This window comes from Castor canadensis, chromosome 6 (assembly GCF_047511655.1).
Source record: "Castor canadensis chromosome 6, mCasCan1.hap1v2, whole genome shotgun sequence".
Lineage (NCBI taxonomy): Eukaryota > Metazoa > Chordata > Mammalia > Rodentia > Castoridae > Castor > Castor canadensis.
The window spans coordinates 27,729,510-27,751,021 of NC_133391.1; the positions used below are offsets into that span (position 1 = coordinate 27,729,510).

At 37.2% G+C, this 21,512-nt stretch overlaps 1 protein-coding gene across 1 annotated transcript; it reads left to right on the plus strand.

Moving 5' to 3' along the window:
• The first annotated feature begins 5,264 nt into the window (after positions 1–5,264).
• Positions 5,265–20,016, plus strand: Smco3 (single-pass membrane protein with coiled-coil domains 3). Its single transcript, XM_074076004.1, has 2 exons — positions 5,265–5,362; positions 19,332–20,016. The coding sequence occupies exon 2, from the start codon at positions 19,345–19,347 to the stop codon at positions 20,014–20,016; it is 672 nt and encodes a 223-aa protein (XP_073932105.1). The 5' UTR covers positions 5,265–5,362; positions 19,332–19,344.
• Positions 20,017–21,512: the final 1,496 nt, after the last annotated feature.

Consider the following 21,512-nt stretch of genomic DNA (forward strand, 5'->3'; position numbering starts at 1 on the left):
ATGAATAAAGAAGAAAAAACAAATCTGATTAACAAACAAACATCAAAGATATATGAATTTCATTATGTGCAAACTATGAGATGAAGAGTTGTAAGTTACCAACTTTCACAACTGGAAATGTTCTTCAACTCTTCCCTCAATTAGTATAGAGTTTAGGTGAGAACAGGGGAAATTATTTTACCTGATCTCCAAAGATCCGACTATTGGGGTAAATGGAATGAAGGTGAGGGACAGTCTTGACTTTGACTTGCGACAACATGTACTTCTTAGCCCCTTTGAGAAGAATAAAATAAGGAGTGCAAATCAGTTCATCCATCTGAAGGGCCTATGCTATGATCAGAGAAACTGAATGGGCAATTAGCTACACAAAATTGCCTGTCAGGGAGTTCAGCCTTCAGCATACCATTCTACTACCAACATATATTCAACATAATATTTTTTAAGTTAAGATTCCCAGACTAACAGGACCAAGAATTTCCACGGACACTTTTCTAAAATCATTGCACAGGGTCTTTGACAGGATGATGGCTGCCTAGTGGAGAGTCTGGGGGTAGGTTTTCAGGGAGCCCTGATTGAGGCAGTAATGAAACACCGTGTTAGGAAATACAACTTGAATATATTTCTTCCCACTGCCATATGAATGTATTTATTGAGGTATGTGATATATAAAATATCGAGGGAATTAAAAGTTGAATACACTCATAAGTTTATAATCTGTTAGAAGAAATTTAGAACACAAGTTACAAAGAAAATACCAAAAAGGAAAATTGAGTTTTTCATCATGCAACAAAATTCCTTCTAATGCAGGGATGAAGAAGAGCCAGGAAGGCTTTGGTTGGAGACAGCATTGAGACATCTGAGAGGAGCAAGAGGTGACAGGAAGGAGAAAAAAAGAAAGAAAAGAAAAGAAAAATAAACTGTATATGCCAGAACTTGGTGCCAACAACAAGTACAAATCATAAATGAGAAAAACTGAGTTTCCTCTGTACTATGGCTAGGTAAAGCAGCTTTCCATCAGAGAAAGAGGGTTTATTTAGATGAGAGGCTTCCCATGGGTGGAAAAGGGAGGTGAGTAGAAAAGACAGACAAGATACAGCAATGATCCATGAAGGTAAGGGTCAGGAAGTAGGTAGTTCTGGCAGAGAGGAAAGTTAAAGCCACACAGTTAAGCTAAAAATGTCAGCCTAAAGCATTTTGTCTCCATTAGGAGTCTTAATTTTATGAGACAATTCTCCTAGTGACTCAAAGTATGCTCCCAGCACAAACAGCATCTGCATTCCTTAAGAACTTGGTAGAAATGTGAATTCTAGGTCCTGATCCCAAATTTATGATATCAGTAGTCCAGCAGTCTATGTTTTAATATACCCTACAGATGTTTCTACTATACAACTGGGAACATTTTTCTTATATGATTATGATCCTTAAGAGAATAACTAAATTTTTTTAGTGACAACTTTGTGCTTCCTCTTGCTGCTACTTTACAGGCCAAATCTCTGGAGGCAGAAATTATTCTTTTGAAATTACACAGACTTTTAAGTTTGATTAAGGACAATTGTACATAGTTCACACTCCCTCCATCTCTCCCTGCAGTCCAAAGTTTTTGAGTATGAAATCCATAAACTGGACCATTGATTTAGAGTCTAAGTTTAAAAGTTCATGAAATTATAGGAGACCAGTTTTAGAAATGTCATTGTAATTTCTCCTCCTTTGTTAGATTGGGATATCTTCTGAAGATAGAATGGACACTAGTTACATATAAATTCACTTGGATTGTTGAAAGAGAAAAAACAGTAAGATGCATATTAATTTTTCTCCTATAGTGATTTTACTAAAGTAATTCATTATTTCTTTTACATGCACAAAATACTCTGGATCCATTTTATTTTTAATTTATAATACAGTGTTTTCTTTCTAGGGTTTTGTCCTGAAGTACTCTAGGTACTCTTATACCTTCTTTAAAAAGTGAAAGAAAATTTCAGTACAATCTAATTTGCTTGGGGAATCAGAATTCTTGGACTGTCTGTCTAATGACCTGAATCAAACTGATTTACAATGAATAAATTAGTAGTTGGTTTGGTAAAATTCAACATTGAGCAAGGTGGTTTCAGAGCCACCAAGATGCAGCAAAGATTAGCAACTACAAAGTGGGGAAAGGTATTGCAAGTATTACAGAGCTTCTTTCTTTTCCTTCTCGCTTTCCTTAGCTACTTTTCTCTTTCTTTTATTCATTTTTATAGTAAATTGCTGTGCGTTTTGGTTTTTGTTGTTGCTTGGCAGTTCACCCTTTCTCTCCACTTAACACTCATTCAGTTAGACCACACTGTGCTCACGGCCTCAGATGGAGTATGACTAGGCACAACACTGACAAAACAAGTTAGTCTTCTCCACTGTGTTACTCAAAAACTGAAGGGCTTTAGAGAAAATGAGATGAACTCAAAACCAAAGTATTTGAGATAAACAAAACATGAGAACAATCGGATTAAGAAGAGTATAGTTTTCCTCCAATATTTCCACAAGCTAGGAAGCAGCAGCAGATAGGAAGCCATCAGAGGCTGGGCAGGTTGGTGATGCCCAGAGGTAGGAAAAAGATCTATGAGAGGCACTGAGTGATGGCCAGTCTCACAAGAGCCACTAGCACCTGAAGACCACCCATCTTGGTTGAACTGGGTACCACCCATCTCTAATATCAAGTAGCTGCCCCAATTGACATTCCCATCATGAGTCAAGGACTTCTGTTAGAAGAACACCAGTTGTTCTCCTAGTCATTTCCCAGAAAGGCTCTACCTCAAGACTTTTCTTGGTCATTGTCCCTTTCATTTCCCTAGCTGTCCCAACATCCTGGGGCACAACTCTAAGACTGAAAGAATTAGGGAGAAATCCTTAAAATTTTTGAGCATTAGTTCAGAGAAATCCTTAATATCACTATCTTCTTTCATAGCCATGGGGAAGATCTGAGTACTCACATTAGCATTAAACAATTCAGTATATGTATTTATGAAGGAAACAAGATCTTGTATATGAAAGAACATTTTGGCAGCTTGAATCAGTCTCTCTTTATCCTTTTCTGACTCTGAAGACATTTTTCCAACAAAGAAGTTTCAGCACCGCAAAGCACAGCAGAAATCTAAATAAAATATTCATTTCCACTAAAAGTGGATTTGGCAACCATGAAGAGACTGAAAGTATAATGTAAACATGAGGATAATTCCTGCTGAGTGCAGGAAAGCTACACAAACTTCAAAACAGAAATTATCTTTGGCTTTCACAGAAATAATTAAGAGGAGAAATAATTTCACAGAAATAATTAAGTATCACTGGATACTTCTTATCACTGGATTCCTATCATACCCATTACACACAGTGTTACATATATGTAATATTCATTACCTATGATAGGTAAATTATATGCTAGTTCTGAATATACAGATGCGCTGATACATGGAATGACACTACTCTCAAAGTTGTGACCTTCAGTAACCATTCAGTATGGTGGAAAAGACTGGAAATAGCATCGAAATTTATACTCAATGGTTCTGGTCTCAGTTGAGATAGAGTAAGCACACTCCCTCTGATCTTTCCTGCTCCTAACAACTAAAACTCCTGGATAGCACTCATAAAGTAACTATCAGATAATTCTGAAAGGTGGGTAATAGCAGGTAGAGAGTACAACACTAAATGACAGTGCAGTAACAAAGATCTCTGAGAGTTTTGGGGTTTGGGTGGCTTTTTTCTACTTTGAGTTCTGTCTTTTCCTGCTTCCTAGACATCCCACTTTGGCTCAAGGGCAGCCCAAAACTAGAACTGTGAACAAATCCAAATAGGGAAATCTCTAAAAATAAGTAAATCTATTAACTAATAAACCATGAACAGAAACTTCTGAAGGGCAGATCTTTTTTGTTTCAAGTACCCACAACAAAACAGCATTCCTTGCCCCTTCCTCCACTTCCCATGAGCAGAGGCAGCCCTGAACCCTTCTGACATTTGAGTGCCATCCAGCAGCACCACTTCCCCTCTCCAGCCCCATATGTATCACAAGCACAACCAGGGGCAACTCTTTTGGAGTAATGAGTGCCAGCAACGATGCAAACCCCACTTCTCTACTCCCTGCCAATGGGCACTGCAAAGGCTGAACCTAGGTGGGGGAGCCCTTTTTCACTTTTCCCACTCTACCACCTGGAATAAGCAACTGTGTTGCAGGGATGGTGGTAGGCATGGTGACTCTTTTCCCTCACTACTTTGCCCTGAGGTGAGACCCAATTGCAGTAAGTAAACAATGGGAAGAGCTGAACCTCTATTTTCTAATCAGAACACCACAAAAAGGGACCCTTAGGGATCAAACAGTGGGGTGGTAGACCACAGAGAGAAGCAGGAATTATAAAAAAATTAATAATAATAACACTAATGGGATTCCACTATTTATATACATATACACACACATACATAACACTACATGATGGAGGGGAAAGGGTAAGGAGACCCATATAGCTATAAGTTTCCTTTGTTTTTCTTAAAGTGACAGAATATTGATTCTAAATAGTTGTACGAAGTGTGGAAGCACACAGTACTTTCTAGAGTAACCACTAGAAAAGAGTAGGAGGCAGTGGAACCATGGAGTGATGTGGTCACAAGTGAAAGAATACCAAGAGCCACCAGAAGAAAGCAGGTCTTGCTTGACTTCTAGTCTCCAGACTGTGAGAGGACAAACTTCTGTTGCCTTAAGTTACAAAATTATGGTAATTTGTGGTATCAGCTCCAGGAAAATACAAATTCTAGTCAATAGACAAATTCACCACACTAAGAAGAGAAGTAGTAATAAAGAACAGAACTCCTAACCCAAAGGAAGACCAAATTTAAAAAATAAATAAATAAACCAACACATTTGGCTATATCTGGATTTGTATCTCTTGAGAACGTACATAAAGCAATCAGCAACAGCCAAAAGTCCAAATGCAACAGAAGCTAAAGGAAATGTAATATCTGAAATAGCTGACGAGATGGAATCCCTGACTCTCAGAGCAGCAATCAAGATACCATCTTCTCTACTGAATTGTGTAGCACCTCTGAATAATAGAAAGCCTACTAAAGAACAAAACATTTGAAAACAAGTTTTATCACTTTATTAGTCTTTCAAATTCCATTGCTTACTATGTACTAGGTTTATATTAAAATAGGAACAGAAAAATTCTGAGGTCTAAGCATGCAGAAGTAGACTGTAAACCAGGCAAGCAGAGGGACCCAGCAGAGACTAGCAAAGCCTGTCAGTCATCACATTCCACCAGAAACATCCAGACTAAACCAGATGAAAAAGCACTTCAACAATACTCTTAAACAACTGCCAGACACAAACAGGACACATAGCAGGGTAAGTAATATGGATATTTCTGTTGGTATAAATAGAATACTGTAATTGTCAATATTTAATAGCATGTAAGTCTTCCATGGTCATAAATAGCTTTGTTATAAAAGGATCCCATGGCATGATTCTGTCATTTCTATTTCTCTGAAGACACCAGGGAAGGAAGAAAATGAACAACTTCTAAGACTAAGTCACAGGAGAGCAGAAGCAGTAAAGACATCACTTTTAGAAAGATGAAGGATGAAATGACACCTGTGTGAAAATGTGTGTTGCTTCTGTAGATGAGGACATTTCCATCTACGTCATTAAAATTATAAGCCAATGAATGTGAAAGAGGGTGCTCATACTAGTTCATACTAACTCATACTCCTTCATAAATTAAATCATATTTAAATACACTTGGCTTTTGCTCTGTGTCTCCAAGTAAGCCGTTATCTTCTTGAGAATGAGGAACATTCCTTAAAACAAAAAATCTCAAGGCCCACAGTAGAGGCATCACAAGTGAACATTGATGAATACTGATGAATAACCTTGATATTGTGCTTTCTGCTCAGGAATATTCCTCAAAATATTTACATTAAAAAGTGTATCACCTTAAAGCAACTGAGGCCAATAGGAAAAGGGGAACAGGTACTAGAGAAAAGGTTAGATCAAAAAGAATTAACCTAGAAGGTAACACCCACGCACAGGAAATCAATGTGAGTCAATGCCCTGTATAGCTATCCTTATCTCAACCAGCAAAAACCCTTGTTCCTTCCTATTATTGCTTATAGTCTCTCTACAACAAAATTAGAAATAAGGGCAAAATAGTTTCTGCTGGGTATTGGGGGGAGAGGGAGGGGGCGGAGTGGGTGGTAAGGGAGGGGGTGGGGGCAGGGGGGAGAAATGAACCAAGCCTTGTATGCATATATGAATAATAAAAGAAAAAAAAAAAAGAAAACCTTAAAAAAAAAAAGTGTATCATCATATCACAATGAACTTTTTTTTTAAGTTAAATTCCATGGTTTTGGTTTAAACTAAATAAGGCCCAGAACTAGATATAGCTGTTACTTCCTCCTGCAAGGATTCTAACTTTGTCTATACCCTATTTCTCTACCCCCACATAAGCAAATCTCATCTGACAGGAGAAAGCCATTTGACAGCGAGGAACAGTAACAGCAGAGAGTAATGTAAAACTGCAGAGAGCACTAACGACAACATCAGAGATGCAAGCAGAGTCAGGTTTTCACTTTCTCTTTCTTTCCTGAATTGTTATGATGGGAAAAGTTCAAATCTACACAAAACTGGAGGCAATGATATAGTAAACTCCCATGTACCCATAACCCAGCTTTAAAAATTATCAAAACAAGGAAAATCTTATTTTCTCTGTAATACCCCACTATCCCTTCCAAGTTACTTGGAAGCAAATTTCAGAGACCCTATCAACTCACCTATAACCTTTTCACTGTGTATTCCTAAAAAACAAGTACTCCCTTTTTGAAATTTTACCTTATGCTTCCCTGATCAAAATAATTCAACAGGAGCAGACTCAATATCTTGCTGAAAAAAACTTATTTTGAGTGTCAATGTGAAAAGCTTTGGAATGCAATTTGCAATACATGTCCAAAGTAATGAAAAAAATTCGATTCCCATTAATTATGTAGTTTTTCTAGCTATTTAGCCTAAAAAAATAATTCAGATAGTGGAGGGGAAAAAAAACTAACTACCTATATCAATATTATTTAAGATAGTGAAACAATTAGGGATTTATTAAATTATGGTAAAGATATGGAATAGTTTATATAATCAGTAAAATATTTTTTATAAAACTAGAAATATGGTCAACTATTTAAGTGAATATAACAGGAATTTTATGTGCACTATTGTTAAAACCTTGTAAAGATACTTATGCATACAAACAAATTTTAGGTAGACATAACAAAAGAGAAAAATAAGATGGTAAGTTTGTGGGTATTTTTTTCTTCCTCTATTTCAGAAACTCTATATATTAGCAACAATGATTTTATGCTGTAAAATACTCATTTTACCTAACATTTCACTTTTAATTTTTCCAGATTATAATTCTTCCATTTATCAGAGCACAATTCACATGTAGCATTCTCCTGAAACTTCCTTTAATCACCTCAATATTAATTTATCCCTTTAAATTCCTATAGCCCTTGAAAGACAATTCACTAGTTTTATTCACAAAAGTACCCTGAAAAGTTTTATTTGAAACTGTGACCAATGCATTTTCATTTTGTAATGATTCCTTTCCTGAAATACTAAATCAACTGTGTAACAGCAAAACCTTAACTTTGTGACAATCATCAATATATCCTACCATTTCTTATATACTTTTTCATCTTGAATGTTTACTTCCCAATGCAATAAAATTGACAAGGTTAGTTCCACTTGGCATCTACTTCAGGCTAATCTTTGTTTCCATTTTAATTTTCTAGAGCATGCTGATTATAGTAGCACTTTCACATTTGTTTCATTGTTGTTTTTAGGAATTAACAAATCAAATTCTGGCTTAGCAACAGAATCTCAAATAAAATTTTACCCACCAGGAGCCCAAATGTGTAGAGCCAGGAGAGCAAAGGTGCTTTAGCAAAAACTCAGATGAAAAGAATACCAGGGACCAAGAGCACCACCTGCTGGCTGGCAATTCCCCACCAGGCTGCTCCAGGGCTCTAGAAACTTTCCTGCACTACTGTAATAAAAAATTCAAATAACAACACAAACTCTGTAGAGAGTGGATGGTAACACCCCAAGTGGTAATTTTTCGCTGACAGAAAGTTCCATCATGTAACAACTATAATTATGTTAAAGTCAAATTTGCCATGCAAATTTGTAGTTTTCCAGATCTAGGTAAAATGCATCACCAGGCTAATGCTACAATTGTTTAAATCGCCACTTAATCATTGAAAATAAGATGGAGTCAATTATATGGCCCAGAACTCCCCTCAGGCACAGTATTTTGTGTCACTGGTAAGACGTCAATTTAAGCTTGCCTGGAGTAACAACTTTGATCTTTAAGAGTAAGTCCTATGAATTGCAGGGATTTTGTTTTGCTGAGTGGAGTAATCAATCTGGGACTCAAAATTAAATCATTAAGGGAAATAGTAGAAACATTGCACACTATAGTTCTCTACGTGGTGACTAACCTTTCCCCAATTATCAATCACATATTTAAGATCAACTTGAAAGGGTACAAATTATTATCTTACTGGATGATCAAATGTTTCTGTTTGGCTACAGTATCACTATAAAGTATGGGTTGTTTAACATTTGAATTTGCACAAGTCACATACCAAATGCACCCATAACTTTGTGTGATAAAGTATTTTCAACTTGATATTGTAGTTATAAATGTCTTAACTTCCTGACCAAATTAGAAATTCCAAGAAAGCAGGGTCTATGTATTTTGATCCTTTGTATGTCTAGCATACCACCATACACCCAGTAAAATATGACCTTTTAGATAACTGTGCCAAAACAAATGGTTTGTTTTAGAGACAGAAAAGGACTGAAGGAAGCAGAAACAGAACAAAATGTAGATTGGTCATTTAAAAGTTACTTTCCTTATGAGGCAGGAACAGGGAAACAGAGCAATTAGAAAATAACTGACTGGTTACCATCAGGTTACTTCTTTATTTTTATTATTTTTGGTAAAGATTAAAGGAGAGGGAACTTCATAATCGTGGTGGTAGAAACTGGCCTATTTGGGGGAAAGTTTAGATGTCACCTCTCAATTTCTTGGAAATTGAGATAACTTAGGTAACTTGACAGATGAGTGACTCCATTCGATTTTTAGTATGTCCATTAGTGTCTGGTGGAGGAGCTTATTCCAAAATAGTGGCCTTCTATGAATTAATACATTGCTTTCTTCACCAAACTCTTGTAACCTCACCTGTCCAAAATAGAATTCAAGTTTTACCTTCTGTCCTCTCCTCTCCCCTTCCTAAACCTCTAGCCCTTCTTGTCTCATTTTGGAAGTGGAAATAACCTTGAGTTGTACTTACTATTGGAGTTCAGACATACCTGAGCAGGTATGGTAGCAGACCTGCAGAGAATCTATTTGCATTACGGAATTCTCCCCACACACTTCCCATTCCAAGATAATAACAGCTAAGGTAAGCCTGACTTGGAACAATAAAAGTCCTTTTTTATTAAAAAGGAAAATAGTTCTGAGTACATCATGCCTCTTACTCAAAATTATTAGAACAAAATGATAGATTGATGTATAAATCCTAGAATGCAAGTGGGCTTGAATGTTTAAAACTGCTGGGTTTTCTTATTAACAATAAAACTCCTCAAAATTAATTCATGTATATTAAATATTTCCCAGCTTGCCTTCAGTTCTGTTCACATGATCATGGTTTTTGGTCAAATTTTTGCATGTGCTTTTTTTTCCCCATCGTCTTTACATTTATGAAACCCTCTTCCATGCAGACATCTGGGACTTATTCATGTTCTCATAGTGACTCTACCATCTGGCTTTTTTTTTAACATATTCTATTAATTTTTATTAATTTTTAACTCCAAAGCCTAGTCCATTACATCAGAGCCATTTATGAAATAGTAATTTCAGTTATTATCAATTTGAGGACCAGTGGAGTGGCTCAAGTGGTAGAGTGCCTGCCTTGCAAGTGTGAGGCTCTGAGTTCAAACCCCAGTACTACCCCCTACCCCGCCAAATGTATTAGTGATTTGAGATACATTTATTATTAAGTGGATAGAAAGGGCTTCTTGGAGGACTTTTTTTCATGACACTATCTACTCTTGCACCTGTACAAGACTGACCTTAAAACTGTGTTTTTTATGGTGTTTTAATATGGAGTGAGGGTCCCAGTATTACTCTTCCTGAAAAAAATTTAATTTGTCTGTTCAGTCTTTCAGATATATTTTGTGATTAATTTGTAAAGTTGTGATAAAATTAGTTAATTGAAAAAGAACTGAACACTGGGCAGCATTCAACCTCCCCTCTAGGAAGAATTTTCATACCTCTATTTATCGGTCTAGAAGCACACACCTGTTTTGGAAGTTATACCTATATATAAGGACATATGATAGCAGCTTCAGATACTTTCCACTTTTTCAGAGTAAGAAAGACTCCTTTCACCTACATATCTGAGTAGGTGGAGTTAGCTGTCTTCTGAATTCCAATCAGAAACTACTTTGCATTTCATGATAAATCTGAAAACTAGGAAGAGGAGGAGAACAAAGTTTAATGGAAAATTTCTAAAAGAAAAAAGAGAATCAAGTCCAAATTTGTGCTTACCAAATTTCAGTTAGAACCCTCTGGTGAGTTTGGTAAATTTTTAATAGAATAGAATCAGTTTTCCAAGTACACTTTGTGGACATTTGTGTCTATCGTGTGTGTGTGTGTGTGTGTGTGTGTGTGTGTGTGTGTGTGTGTGTGTGTACTGGATCTTAATCAAGGAGAAAAGTGAATTTCTGAATACAGTAGTTCATTTCACCAGGGAGTCTCGATGCATTTTTCTGGTTATTTACTACATATTCCCAAGGTATTTTTTTAAATGTTTCTTTTTTATCACTTGAAGGATAGACAATTTCCAAGTTTGCTATTTTAAAGGAAAAAATGTATGTTCATCACATGTTTCTGAAGATTCCATATCTAGATTAAGATCTGTGGTGCTAGAATAGGGGCCAAATGAATCAGGATGCTGTTTACTCAGAGAGAATGTGTCAGACCCCATGCAGAAGCAAATAAAGGAGCCTATGTTCTTTCATTTCTCCTAAGAGTTTGACAGAAAAATAAAAGTGCCAACACACAGAAGTCAACCTCTGGCCCACATATTAAGTAACATACTGTTCTTACTGGGCTCAGACTTACATTTTTCACTCAGATAAACTCAGAAAAGACTTTTTTTTTTATCCTCTAAATACTTCTGAGAGCCAGTAGCACAGCACAAGTGTTTTTTTCTGCAGTGTATTCTAACTACTTATTCTTTAATACTTTTGCAAGATGGCATTATTTTCCTACCTTATCTTAATAATGGCCAAAAGCAATGCAGACCATTCTAAATAATATACAAGCTTTGCAAACAGAGAATACCAGACACAGTCATTACTGCATTTGTCCCCTGAATAGTGGGGCACAGAGAAGTACGCACTTTCTCCCCAAATAAGATTTCAGTCTAAAGAATCTCAAATATATACTCTAATCATGAGGAATTTTTAGGATTCTATTTTTTTTTCATTTTTCTTTTATTATTCATATGTGCATACAAGGCTTGGTTCATTTCTCCCCCCTGCCCCCACTCCCTCCCTTACCACCCACTCCGCCCCCTCCCTCTCCCCCCCCAATATCCAGCAGAAACTATTTTGCCCTTATTTCTAATTTTGTTGTAGAGAGACTATAAGCAATAATAGGAAGGAACAAGGGTTTTTGCTGGTTGAGATGATAGCTATACAGGGCATTGACTCACATTGATTTCCTGTGCGTGGGTGTTACCTTCTAGGTTAATTCTTTTTGATCTAACCTTTTCTCTAGTACCTGTTCCCCTTTTCCTATTGGCCTCAGTTGCTTTAAGGTATCTGCTTTATTTTCTCTGCGTTAAGGGCAACAAATGCTAGCTAATTTTTTAGGTGCCTTACCTATCCTCACCCCTCCCTTGTGTGCTCTCGCTTTTATCATGTGCTCATAGTCCAATCCCCTTGTTGTGTTTGCCCTTGATCTAATGTCCACATATGAGGGAGAACATACGATTTTTGGTTTTTTGAGCCAGGCTAACCTCACTCAGAATGATGTTCTCCAATTCCATCCATTTACCAGCAAATGATAACATTTCATTCTTCTTCATGGCTGCATAAAATTCCATTGTGTATAGATACCACATTTTCTTAATCTATTCGTCAGTGCTGGGGCATCTTGGCTGTTTCCATAACTTGGCTATTGTGAATAGTGCCACAATAAATATGGGTGTGCAGGTGCCTCTGGAGTAACCTGTGTCACAGTCTTTTGGGTATATCCCCAAGAGTGGTATTGCTGGATCAAATGGTAGATCGATGTCCAGCTTTTTAAGTAGCCTCCAAATTTTTTTCCAGAGTGGTTGTACTAGTCTACATTCCCACCAACAGTGTAAGAGGGTTCCTTTTTCCCCGCATCCTCGCCAACACCTGTTGTTGGTGGTGTTGCTGATGATGGCTATTCTAACAGGGGTGAGGTGGAATCTTAGTGTGGTTTTAATTTGCATTTCCTTTATTGCTAGAGATGGTGAGCATTTTTTTGTGTTTTCTGGCCATTTGAATTTCTTCTTTTGAGAAAGTTCTGTTTAGTTCACTTGCCCATTTCTTTATTGGTTCATTAGTTTTGGGAGAATTTAGTTTTTTAAGTTCCCTATAGATTCTGGTTATCAGTCCTTTGTCTGATGTATAGTTGGCAAATATTTTCTCCCACTCTGTGGGTGTACTCTTCAGTTTAGAGACCATTTCTTTTGATGAACAGAAGCTTTTTAGTTTTATGAGGTCCCATTTATCTATGCTATCTCTTAGTTCCTGTGCTGCTGGGGTTTCATTGAAAAAGTTCTTACCTATACCTACTAACTCCAGAGTATTTCCTACTCTTTCTTGTATCAACTTAAGAGTTTGGGGTCTGATATTAAGATCCTTGATCCATTTTGAGTTAATCTTGGTATAGGGTGATATACATGGATCTAGTTTCAGTTTTTTGCAGACTGCTAACCAGTTTTCCCAGCAGTTTTTGTTGAAGAGGCTATTTCTCCATCGTATATTTTTAGCTCCTTTGTCAAAGATAAGTTGCTTATAGTTGTGTGGCTTCATATCTGGATCCTCTATTCTGTTCCACTGGTCTTCGTGTCTGTTTTTGTGCCAGTACCATGCTGTTTTTATTGTTATTGCTTTGTAATATAGTTTGAAGTCAGGTATTGTGATACCTCCTGCATTGTTCTTTTGACTGAGTATTACCTTGGCTATTCGTGGCCTCTTATGTTTCCATATAAATTTAACAGTAGATTTTTCAATCTCTTTAATGAATGTCATTGGAATTTTGATGGGAATTGCATTAAACATGTAGATTACTTTGGGGAGTATCGACATTTTTACTATGTTGATTCTACCAATCCATGAGCATGGGAGATCTCTCCACTTTCTATAGTCTTCCTCAATCTCTTCTTCAGTGTATAGTTTTCCTTGTAGAGGTCTTTCACATCTTTTGTTAGGTATTTGGTTTTGTTTGAGGCTATTGTAAATGGAATTGTTTTCATACATTCTTTTTCCGTTTGCTCATTGTTAGTGTATAGAAATGCTAATGATTTTTCTATGTTGATTTTATATCCTGCTACCTTGCTATAGCTATTGATGATGTCTAGAAGCTTCTGAGTAGAGTTTTTTGGGTCTTTAAGGTATAGGATCATGTCGTCTGCAAATAGGGATATTTTGACAGTTTTTTTACCTATTTGTATTCCTTTTATTCCTTCTTCTTGCCTAATTGCTCTGGCTAGGAATTCCAGTACTATGTTGAATAGGAGTGGAGATAGTGGGCATCCTTGTCTGGTTCCTGATTTTAGAGGGAGTGGTTTTAATTTTTCTCCTTTAAGTATAATGCTGACTGTAGGTTTGTCATATATAGCTTTTATAATGTTGAGGAACTTTCCTTCTATTCTTAGTTTTCTTAAGAGCTTTTATCATGAAATGATGTTGGATCTTATCAAAGGCTTTTTCTGCATCTATTGAGATGATCAAGTGGTTTTTGTCCCTGCTTCTGTTAATGTGGTTTATTACGTTTATTGATTTTCATATGTTGAACCACCCATGCATCCCTGGGATGAAGCCTACTTGGTCGTGGTGAATAATCTTTTTGATGTGTTGCTGAATTCAGTTTGCCATTATTTTGTTGAGGATTTTTGCATCAATGTTCATTAAGGAGATTGGCCTATAGTTCTCCTTTTTGGAGGTGTCTTTGCCTGGTTTTGGGATAAGTGTAATACTGGCTTCATAAAATGTGTTTGGCAGTTTTCCTTCCCTTTCTATTTCATGGAACAGTTTAAGGAGGGTTGGTATCAGTTCTTCTTTAAAGGTCTGATAGAATTCAGCAGAGAATCCATCAGGTCCTGGACTTTTCTTTTTGGGGAGACTCTTGATTGCTGCTTCAATTTCATTTTGTGTTATAGGTCTATTCAGGTGATTAATTTCCTCTTGGTTCAGTTTTGGATGATCATATGTATCTAGAAATCTGTCCATTTCTTTTAGATTTTCAAATTTATTTGAATATAGGTTCTCAAAGTAGTCTCTGATGATTTCCTGGACTTCCATGGTGTTTGTTGTTATCTCCCCTTTTGCATTCCTAATTCTACTAATTTGGGTTTTTTCTCTCCTCATTTTAGTCAGGTTTGCCAGGGGTCTATCGATCTTGTTTATTTTTTCCAAGAACCAACTTTTTGTTTCATTAATTCTTTGTATGGTTTTTTTGGTTTCTATTTAGTTGATTTCAGCTCTTATTTTTATTATTTCTCTCCTTCTATTTGTTTTGGGATTTGCTTGTTCTTGTTTTTCTAGGAGTTTGAGATGTATCATTAGGTCATTGATTTGGGATCTTTCAATCTTTTTAATATATGCACTCATGGCTATAAACTTTCCTCTCAAGACTGCCTTAGCTGTGTCCCATAGGTTCCGGTAGGTTGTGTTTTCATTTTCATTGACTTCCAGGAACTTTTTAATTTCCTCTTTTATTGCATTGATGATCCATTCTTCATTAAGTAATGAGTTATTTAGTTTCCAGCTGTTTGCATGTTTTTTGTCTTTACTTTTGTTGTTGAGTTCTACTTTTACTGCATTGTGGTCAGATAGTATGCATGGTATTATTTCTATTTTCTTATATTTGCTGAGGCTTGCTTTGTGCCCTAGGATATGATCTATTTTGGAGAAGGTTCCATGGGCTGCTGAAAAGAATGTATATTGTGTAGAGGTTGGATGAAATGTTCTGTAGACATCTACTAGGTCCACTTGATCTATTGCATATTTTAGATCTTGGATTTCTTTATTGAGTTTTTGTTTGGATGACCTATCTATTGATGATAATGGAGTGTTAAAGTCTCCCACAACCACTGTGTTGGCGTTTATATATGCTTTTAGGTCTTTCAGGGTATGTTTGATGAAATTGGGTGCGTTGACATTGGGTGCGTACAGATTGATGATTATTATTTCCTTTTGGTCTATTTCCCCTTTTATTAGTATGGAATGTCCTTCTTTATCTCGTTTGATCAATGTAGGTTTGAAGTCTACTTTGTCAGAGATAAGTATTGCTACTCCTGCTTGTTTTCGGGGGCCATTGGCTTGGTAAATCTTCTTCCACCCTTTCATCCTAAGCATATGCTTATTTCTGTCGGTGAGATGAGTCTCCTGTAAGCAACAAATTGTTGGATCTTCTTTTTTAATCCATTTTGTCAAACGGTGTCTTTTGATGGGTGAATTAAGTCCGTTAACATTAAGCGTTAGTACTGATAGGTATGTGGTGATTCCTGCCATTTAGTTGTCTTAGTTGTTTGAAGGTTTGATTGTGTGTACCTAACTTAATGTTCCTCTCTACTGTCTTGCTTTTTCTTATCCTGTGGTTTGGTGCTGCCTGCCTTTTCATGGTTAAGTTGGGTGTCACTTTCTGTGTGCAGGATCCCTTGCAGAATCTTTTGTAATGGTGGCTTTGTGGTCACATATTGTTTTAGTTTCTGCTTATCATGGAAGACTTTTATTGCTCCATCTATTTTGAGTGATAGTTTTGCTGGGTAGAGTATCCTGGGGTTGAAGTTATTTTCATTCAGTGCCCGGAAGATCTCACCCCACGCTCTTCTTGCTTTTAATGTTTCTGTTGAGAAGTCTGCTGTGATTTTGATGGGTTTACCTTTGTATGTTACTTGTTTTTTCTCTCTTACAGCCTTCAATATTCTTTCCTTAGTTTCTGAACTTGTTGTTTTAATGATGATATGTCATGGAGTAGTTCTATTTTGATCTGGTCTGTTTGGTGGCCTGGAGGCCTCTTGCATTTGTATGGGAATATCTTTCTCTAGAATTGGGAAATTTTCCGTTATTATTTTGTTGAATATATTATGCATTCCCTTCGCTTCCACCTCTTCTCCTTCTTCGATGCCCATGATTCTCAAGTTTGGTCTTTTGATGGAGTCAGTGAGTTCTTGCATTTTCTTTTCACAGGTCTTGAGTTGTTTAATTAATAGTTCTTCGGTTTTTCCTTTAATTACCATTTCATCTTCAAGTTCTGAGATTCTGTCTTCTGTTTGTTCTATTCTGCTGGATTGGCCTTCCGTTTTGTTTTGCAGTTCTGTTTCATTCTATTTTCTGAGGTCTTCCATATCCTGGCAGTTTTCTTCTTTATTGTTGTCTATTTTTGTCCTGAGTTCATTTATCCATTTATTCATTGTGTTCTCTCTTTCACTTTGGTGTTTATACAGTGCTTCTATGGTTTCCTTTATTTCTTCTTTTGCTTTTTCAAATTCTCTATTTTTATTGTCTTGGAATTTCTTGAGTGTCTCCTGTACATTTTGGTTGACCCTATCCAGTATCATCTCTATAAAATTCTCATTGAGTACTTGTAGTATGTCTTCTTTTAAATTATTCTTGTGGGCTTCATTGGGTCCTTTGGCATAGTTTATCTTCATTTTGTTGGAGTCTGGATCTGAGTTTCTGTTCTCTTCATTCCCCTCTGGTTCCTGTACTAATTTTTTGCTGTGGGGAAACTGGTTTCCCTGTTTTTTCTGTCTTCCCGTCATTGTCCTTGGTGTTGTTACTGTCCCTGTACTGTGTGTAATTAAGTATTTTCTAGCTTGTAATAGTAACAATGGTAATATTTAGAATGGAAGAGTGAGCTGAGATGGAAAGCAAGAAGTTAAAGAAAAGGGGAAAACAAATATACAGACAAGAGGGAGAAAGCAGAACAAGGTATCAGACAAGAGAGTTTCAAAGGTATAAACAGGGAGTGTTAGTGTACTAATCGACAGTAAGCTGAACAGACATTAGAGAGATAGAGGATTGAAAATCAAAGATAAAAAAATAAAAAATAGGTAAATGAAAGTAATATCTATATATAAAAATAAATTAAAATAAAATGGAAAATAGAAAATTAAAAAAAAAAAACCAAAAAACTTCCAAGTTTATATGCAATGCAGTTTCAGTCTTAATAATTTGGGTGTCCGTCTCAATCTCCAGTCCTGGAGTTGGTGCCTCAGATGTTGTTCTGTAGTTGTCTCATCAAAGGGGATGCATAAAGTAGAACAAAACTACACACTCACATACACATACACACACACACACACACACACACACACACACACACACACACACAAAAGCCCCACCAAGTGTCCCCAGTTCAAATGCAATACAATTTCAGTAAGTTTTTCGGCTTGCAGGTGTAATTCGGTTGTTCTCTCATCAAAGGTAGGGAGAAAAAGAAAAAAAAGCGTCTGGAGACAGTTCTGAGAGTGGTATCTGCAACTGTGGCTTGCCTGCCTGCTGCTCTCAGCCTGTAGCTGGCAGCGTTATTTATGCAGATCTCTGGGGTGAGCTAGCACTCACCTGGTCCCACAGGCTTTGTTTGCTCAGAGTTCTCCTGTGCGGGAGCCTCTGCTACAGGCTTTCCCCTTTCCAAGCACTGGGAAAGGTGACACTGCCCCCGCGTTGTCAGGCCTGCGTGTTTATTTACAGTTCATGTGGGAGGTGGGTCTTCCCCCCCTCTCCTCTGAAGTTTTCCTCCCACTGCCACTTTCAGAAGCTTTCCTGCTCCTGCTTACTGGGTGGTGCTGCTGCTCCTGCCGGCCGCCATGTTTATTTACAGTTCACGTGGGAAGTGGGTCTTCCCTCCTCCACTCTCACAAGCTTCCCCACTCCTGGTTGCTGGGCGCGCGTCCCACTCCCGCCAGAGGCTCTCCGGCCCACCTGGCTTGTTTATTTACAGTCCCAGGAAGGATTCCCTTCCCCCAATCTTCAGCGCTCAGGGCTCCCCACCCTCTTTCCAGCATGTCTTAACTGTTCTTATTGCTTATTACTCAGTTTCTCTTTTTTTTTTCCCGGGTGGAGGTCAGTCTGTCCAGGGGACTATGCTGCTCTGGCCCAGGCTTGTCTGTGGGGCTACCGCGGGCGAAGCTCACCTGGTCCGCGTCTTCCCAAGCCGTATGGGCACCAGCCACTGGCGGCCCAGGGGGCCCTCCTCGTTTCTCCATTTAACATGAAGTGGAGATTCTCTGCACTGGCTGGAGATGTGGAGGGGTCAAAGTTATGCCTTTTCTCGGTGATTATGCCTGCAAAGTGTGTCTCCAGCGTCTCTCCAAGATTTCACTATAGGAGGGTCACTTTCTGCTTCCTACCTCTAGCCGCCATCTTGGAATCCCCTCTAGGATTCTAATTTTATGTGTGTTGCCTTTGGATGTCCCTTAGGCTTTGAAAACAAGTAATTTACCCATGAAAAATATAAAAGTGATTTGAGTATTTTAAATTAAGATAACCAAATATATAAACACAAAATTTATGTCAGTAGCCCTGAAAGAGGTTTTAATACTCTTCTGACCCTGACTACTAGTTTAATCCCACATATCAGCAAAATCAATCTAGCAGGTACATTCAATATGATGACTAGGGTTTGGGGAAATTAGGGAACATTAGTAATCAAGAGCTAACACTTTGATTTGGGGTCTGTTTCAAATAAAAGTTCTTAAGTATTTCCTGGTGTTAATCATGTTATTTATTAATAACCAGATGCTTGATAAGCATATTTCCTTTTTAGAATTTCCCAATAAAAATCTAATGCCTTAATTTATGCATCAATGGATTCTGTTTTGTCGCCCAAGTTTCATAAAAAAAAAAAATGCTTGAAAAACCTGTTTCCTAAGGGATTTTTTATATGCACATTGCCACTTTGTTATATACATGAAGATTTATGACCAGATTCATATGGTAGATATTTTTCAAGACAATTTTGTGAAGATATACTGTTTTATTTTTTCAGGGATATTTGAAATATGGCTCAGAGTGACTTCCTCTACCCAGAAAACCCAAGGAGAAGGCAAGAAGTAAGCCGCCTACACCAGCAGCTCCTTGACTGCTTATCTGACAGCTTCCAAGCCACCAATAAACTAATCGGAGTTCTAAATACGCACCTGGGGTGCAGGCTAGACTTCATTGAAATGAAAAGACATGGGACCATCAAAGAAAATTGTGATATTATCATTCAAGCCATTATGAAAATCCAAAAGGAATTGCAAATGGTGGATGAAGCACTGAAAGATAAACTAGAGCCAACCCTTTATAGAAAACTTCAGGATATTAAGGAAAGGGAAACAGAGAAAATTGCAATCGTACAAAAGGTTATATCAGTCATCCTGGGAGAAGCTACATCTGCAGCCAGTGCAGTGGCTGTTAAACTCGTGGGCTCCAATGTCACAAGTGGCATAATTAACAAGCTGGTCACTGTACTAACTCAAATTGGTGCTTCTCTCCTTGGAAGTATTGGAGTGGCTGTTCTTGGCCTTGGCATAGATATGATCTTCCGTGCCATCCTGGGAGCAGTGGAGAAAACACAGCTTCAAGCCGCCATCAAAAGTTATGAGAAGCATTTGGTGGAGTTCAAGTCAGCCTCAGAAAAATATCACCATGCCATTACTGAGGTCACCAATACAGTGAAACGCAAATGAAATGAACAGTCATTTTATTTACCGCAGGAATATTTCTGCTTCCTTCTCAATAATAGTGCTTGTTTCTTTGATTACGCTCATTTTTATGCTTCCTTTATGGACATAAAAAGGTTAAAGACAATTAGAAAGAGGAACTGGAGATGCTAAAACTAAATGACTTGAATACTGTATCAACAATGAATGAGTGGACCAGTTGGTGCTAGACCCTGCCAGGTAAAAGGTTGTATCTCAGGATGTTTTGTCATCCTCCTCTACCAGATCCACATTGGGGTAAATATTATCAGAGGGCAGCAGGCAGCATAAGGGTTATGTTTTCCTTCTCTAATTTCTAGTCAAAATCCTTAAACATTTACATTAAATGCAGACACTTTCATTTTCTGCCACTAGCTTCAAAGACAGCTTAGTTCTAGGAAAACATACTTATTATCTCCTGGTTAGACACAAACCTGGGGCCTTCAAATGAAAAAGTAATACGATCATACTTTTCACCAGTAGATTAAATCCAGTTTTCTGTAAATTGAAAGAGACTGAAAAAGTTTGTAATAATTTGCTTTGATGACTAAAGGAGGAAATAGATTTGTGAACTTCTACTAACTACATAATGTAACTTGGATGGATTAAAAAAAAAAGCAAAAAATGGCAAAAACTGTTCCTATACTTGCAGTCAACACTGATCAACTGTGGTAACTAAATACCATTCCAGTGACTGAATACTCTGGACCATTTTAAAAAAACAAACAAGCAAGCAAACCCTGGTTATACATAAATAAAATGCTTTCCATATGCGTAAGAGGAACTTAACTACTCTTTAAGAATTTGTTATTTAAAATAAAGTTCTAATTTATTACACTATGAGTTTTCCGGTGGAGGGGTAGGGGAAGAGAATATCTCATTTTCAATACTAGCAGAAAGGAGACAGCTACCTCTGCTAACATAAAGCATTAAGTGGTCTGTTTCACTAGTTATCTGATTTTAGAAAAAAATCAAAGGCTATAAAGGCCCACAGTTCAGCTTACCTTCTGTAAATGCAAGTCTTTATTTTCTAAAGCCTTCGCCAAGTAATTAATGCCATTGAGTCTCCTTTAGAGTCTACTCCCAAAATTATTATATTGATGTGAGAATGTGCTCATCACAGTTCACTCTTAATCCAACTACAAAAAAGTCTTGAAATTTAAAAATGCTCAATGATATCTCAATTTTTTTTCACATACTATTAAGGGCACATTTAAATATTCTGCTAAAAATGAATACACGTCTCCACCAATATTTTAGCTGCTTACTGATAGTAACCTAAAACTTAATTTTTCTGTAGGTTTTCTAATTCTCAGAATAAGATTAGAAATAATTTCATGTCCTTTAAGAGCAGGGGAAAAACGCCTTCAAGGAGAAGATGAAGAGGGATTTTAAGAAAGCATAAAAAGTGAAGAGGAAGACTAGAGATGAGTGAATTATCCCGTATCTATGACATGACAAAGTGCTCTGGGCTGGTGAAAAGA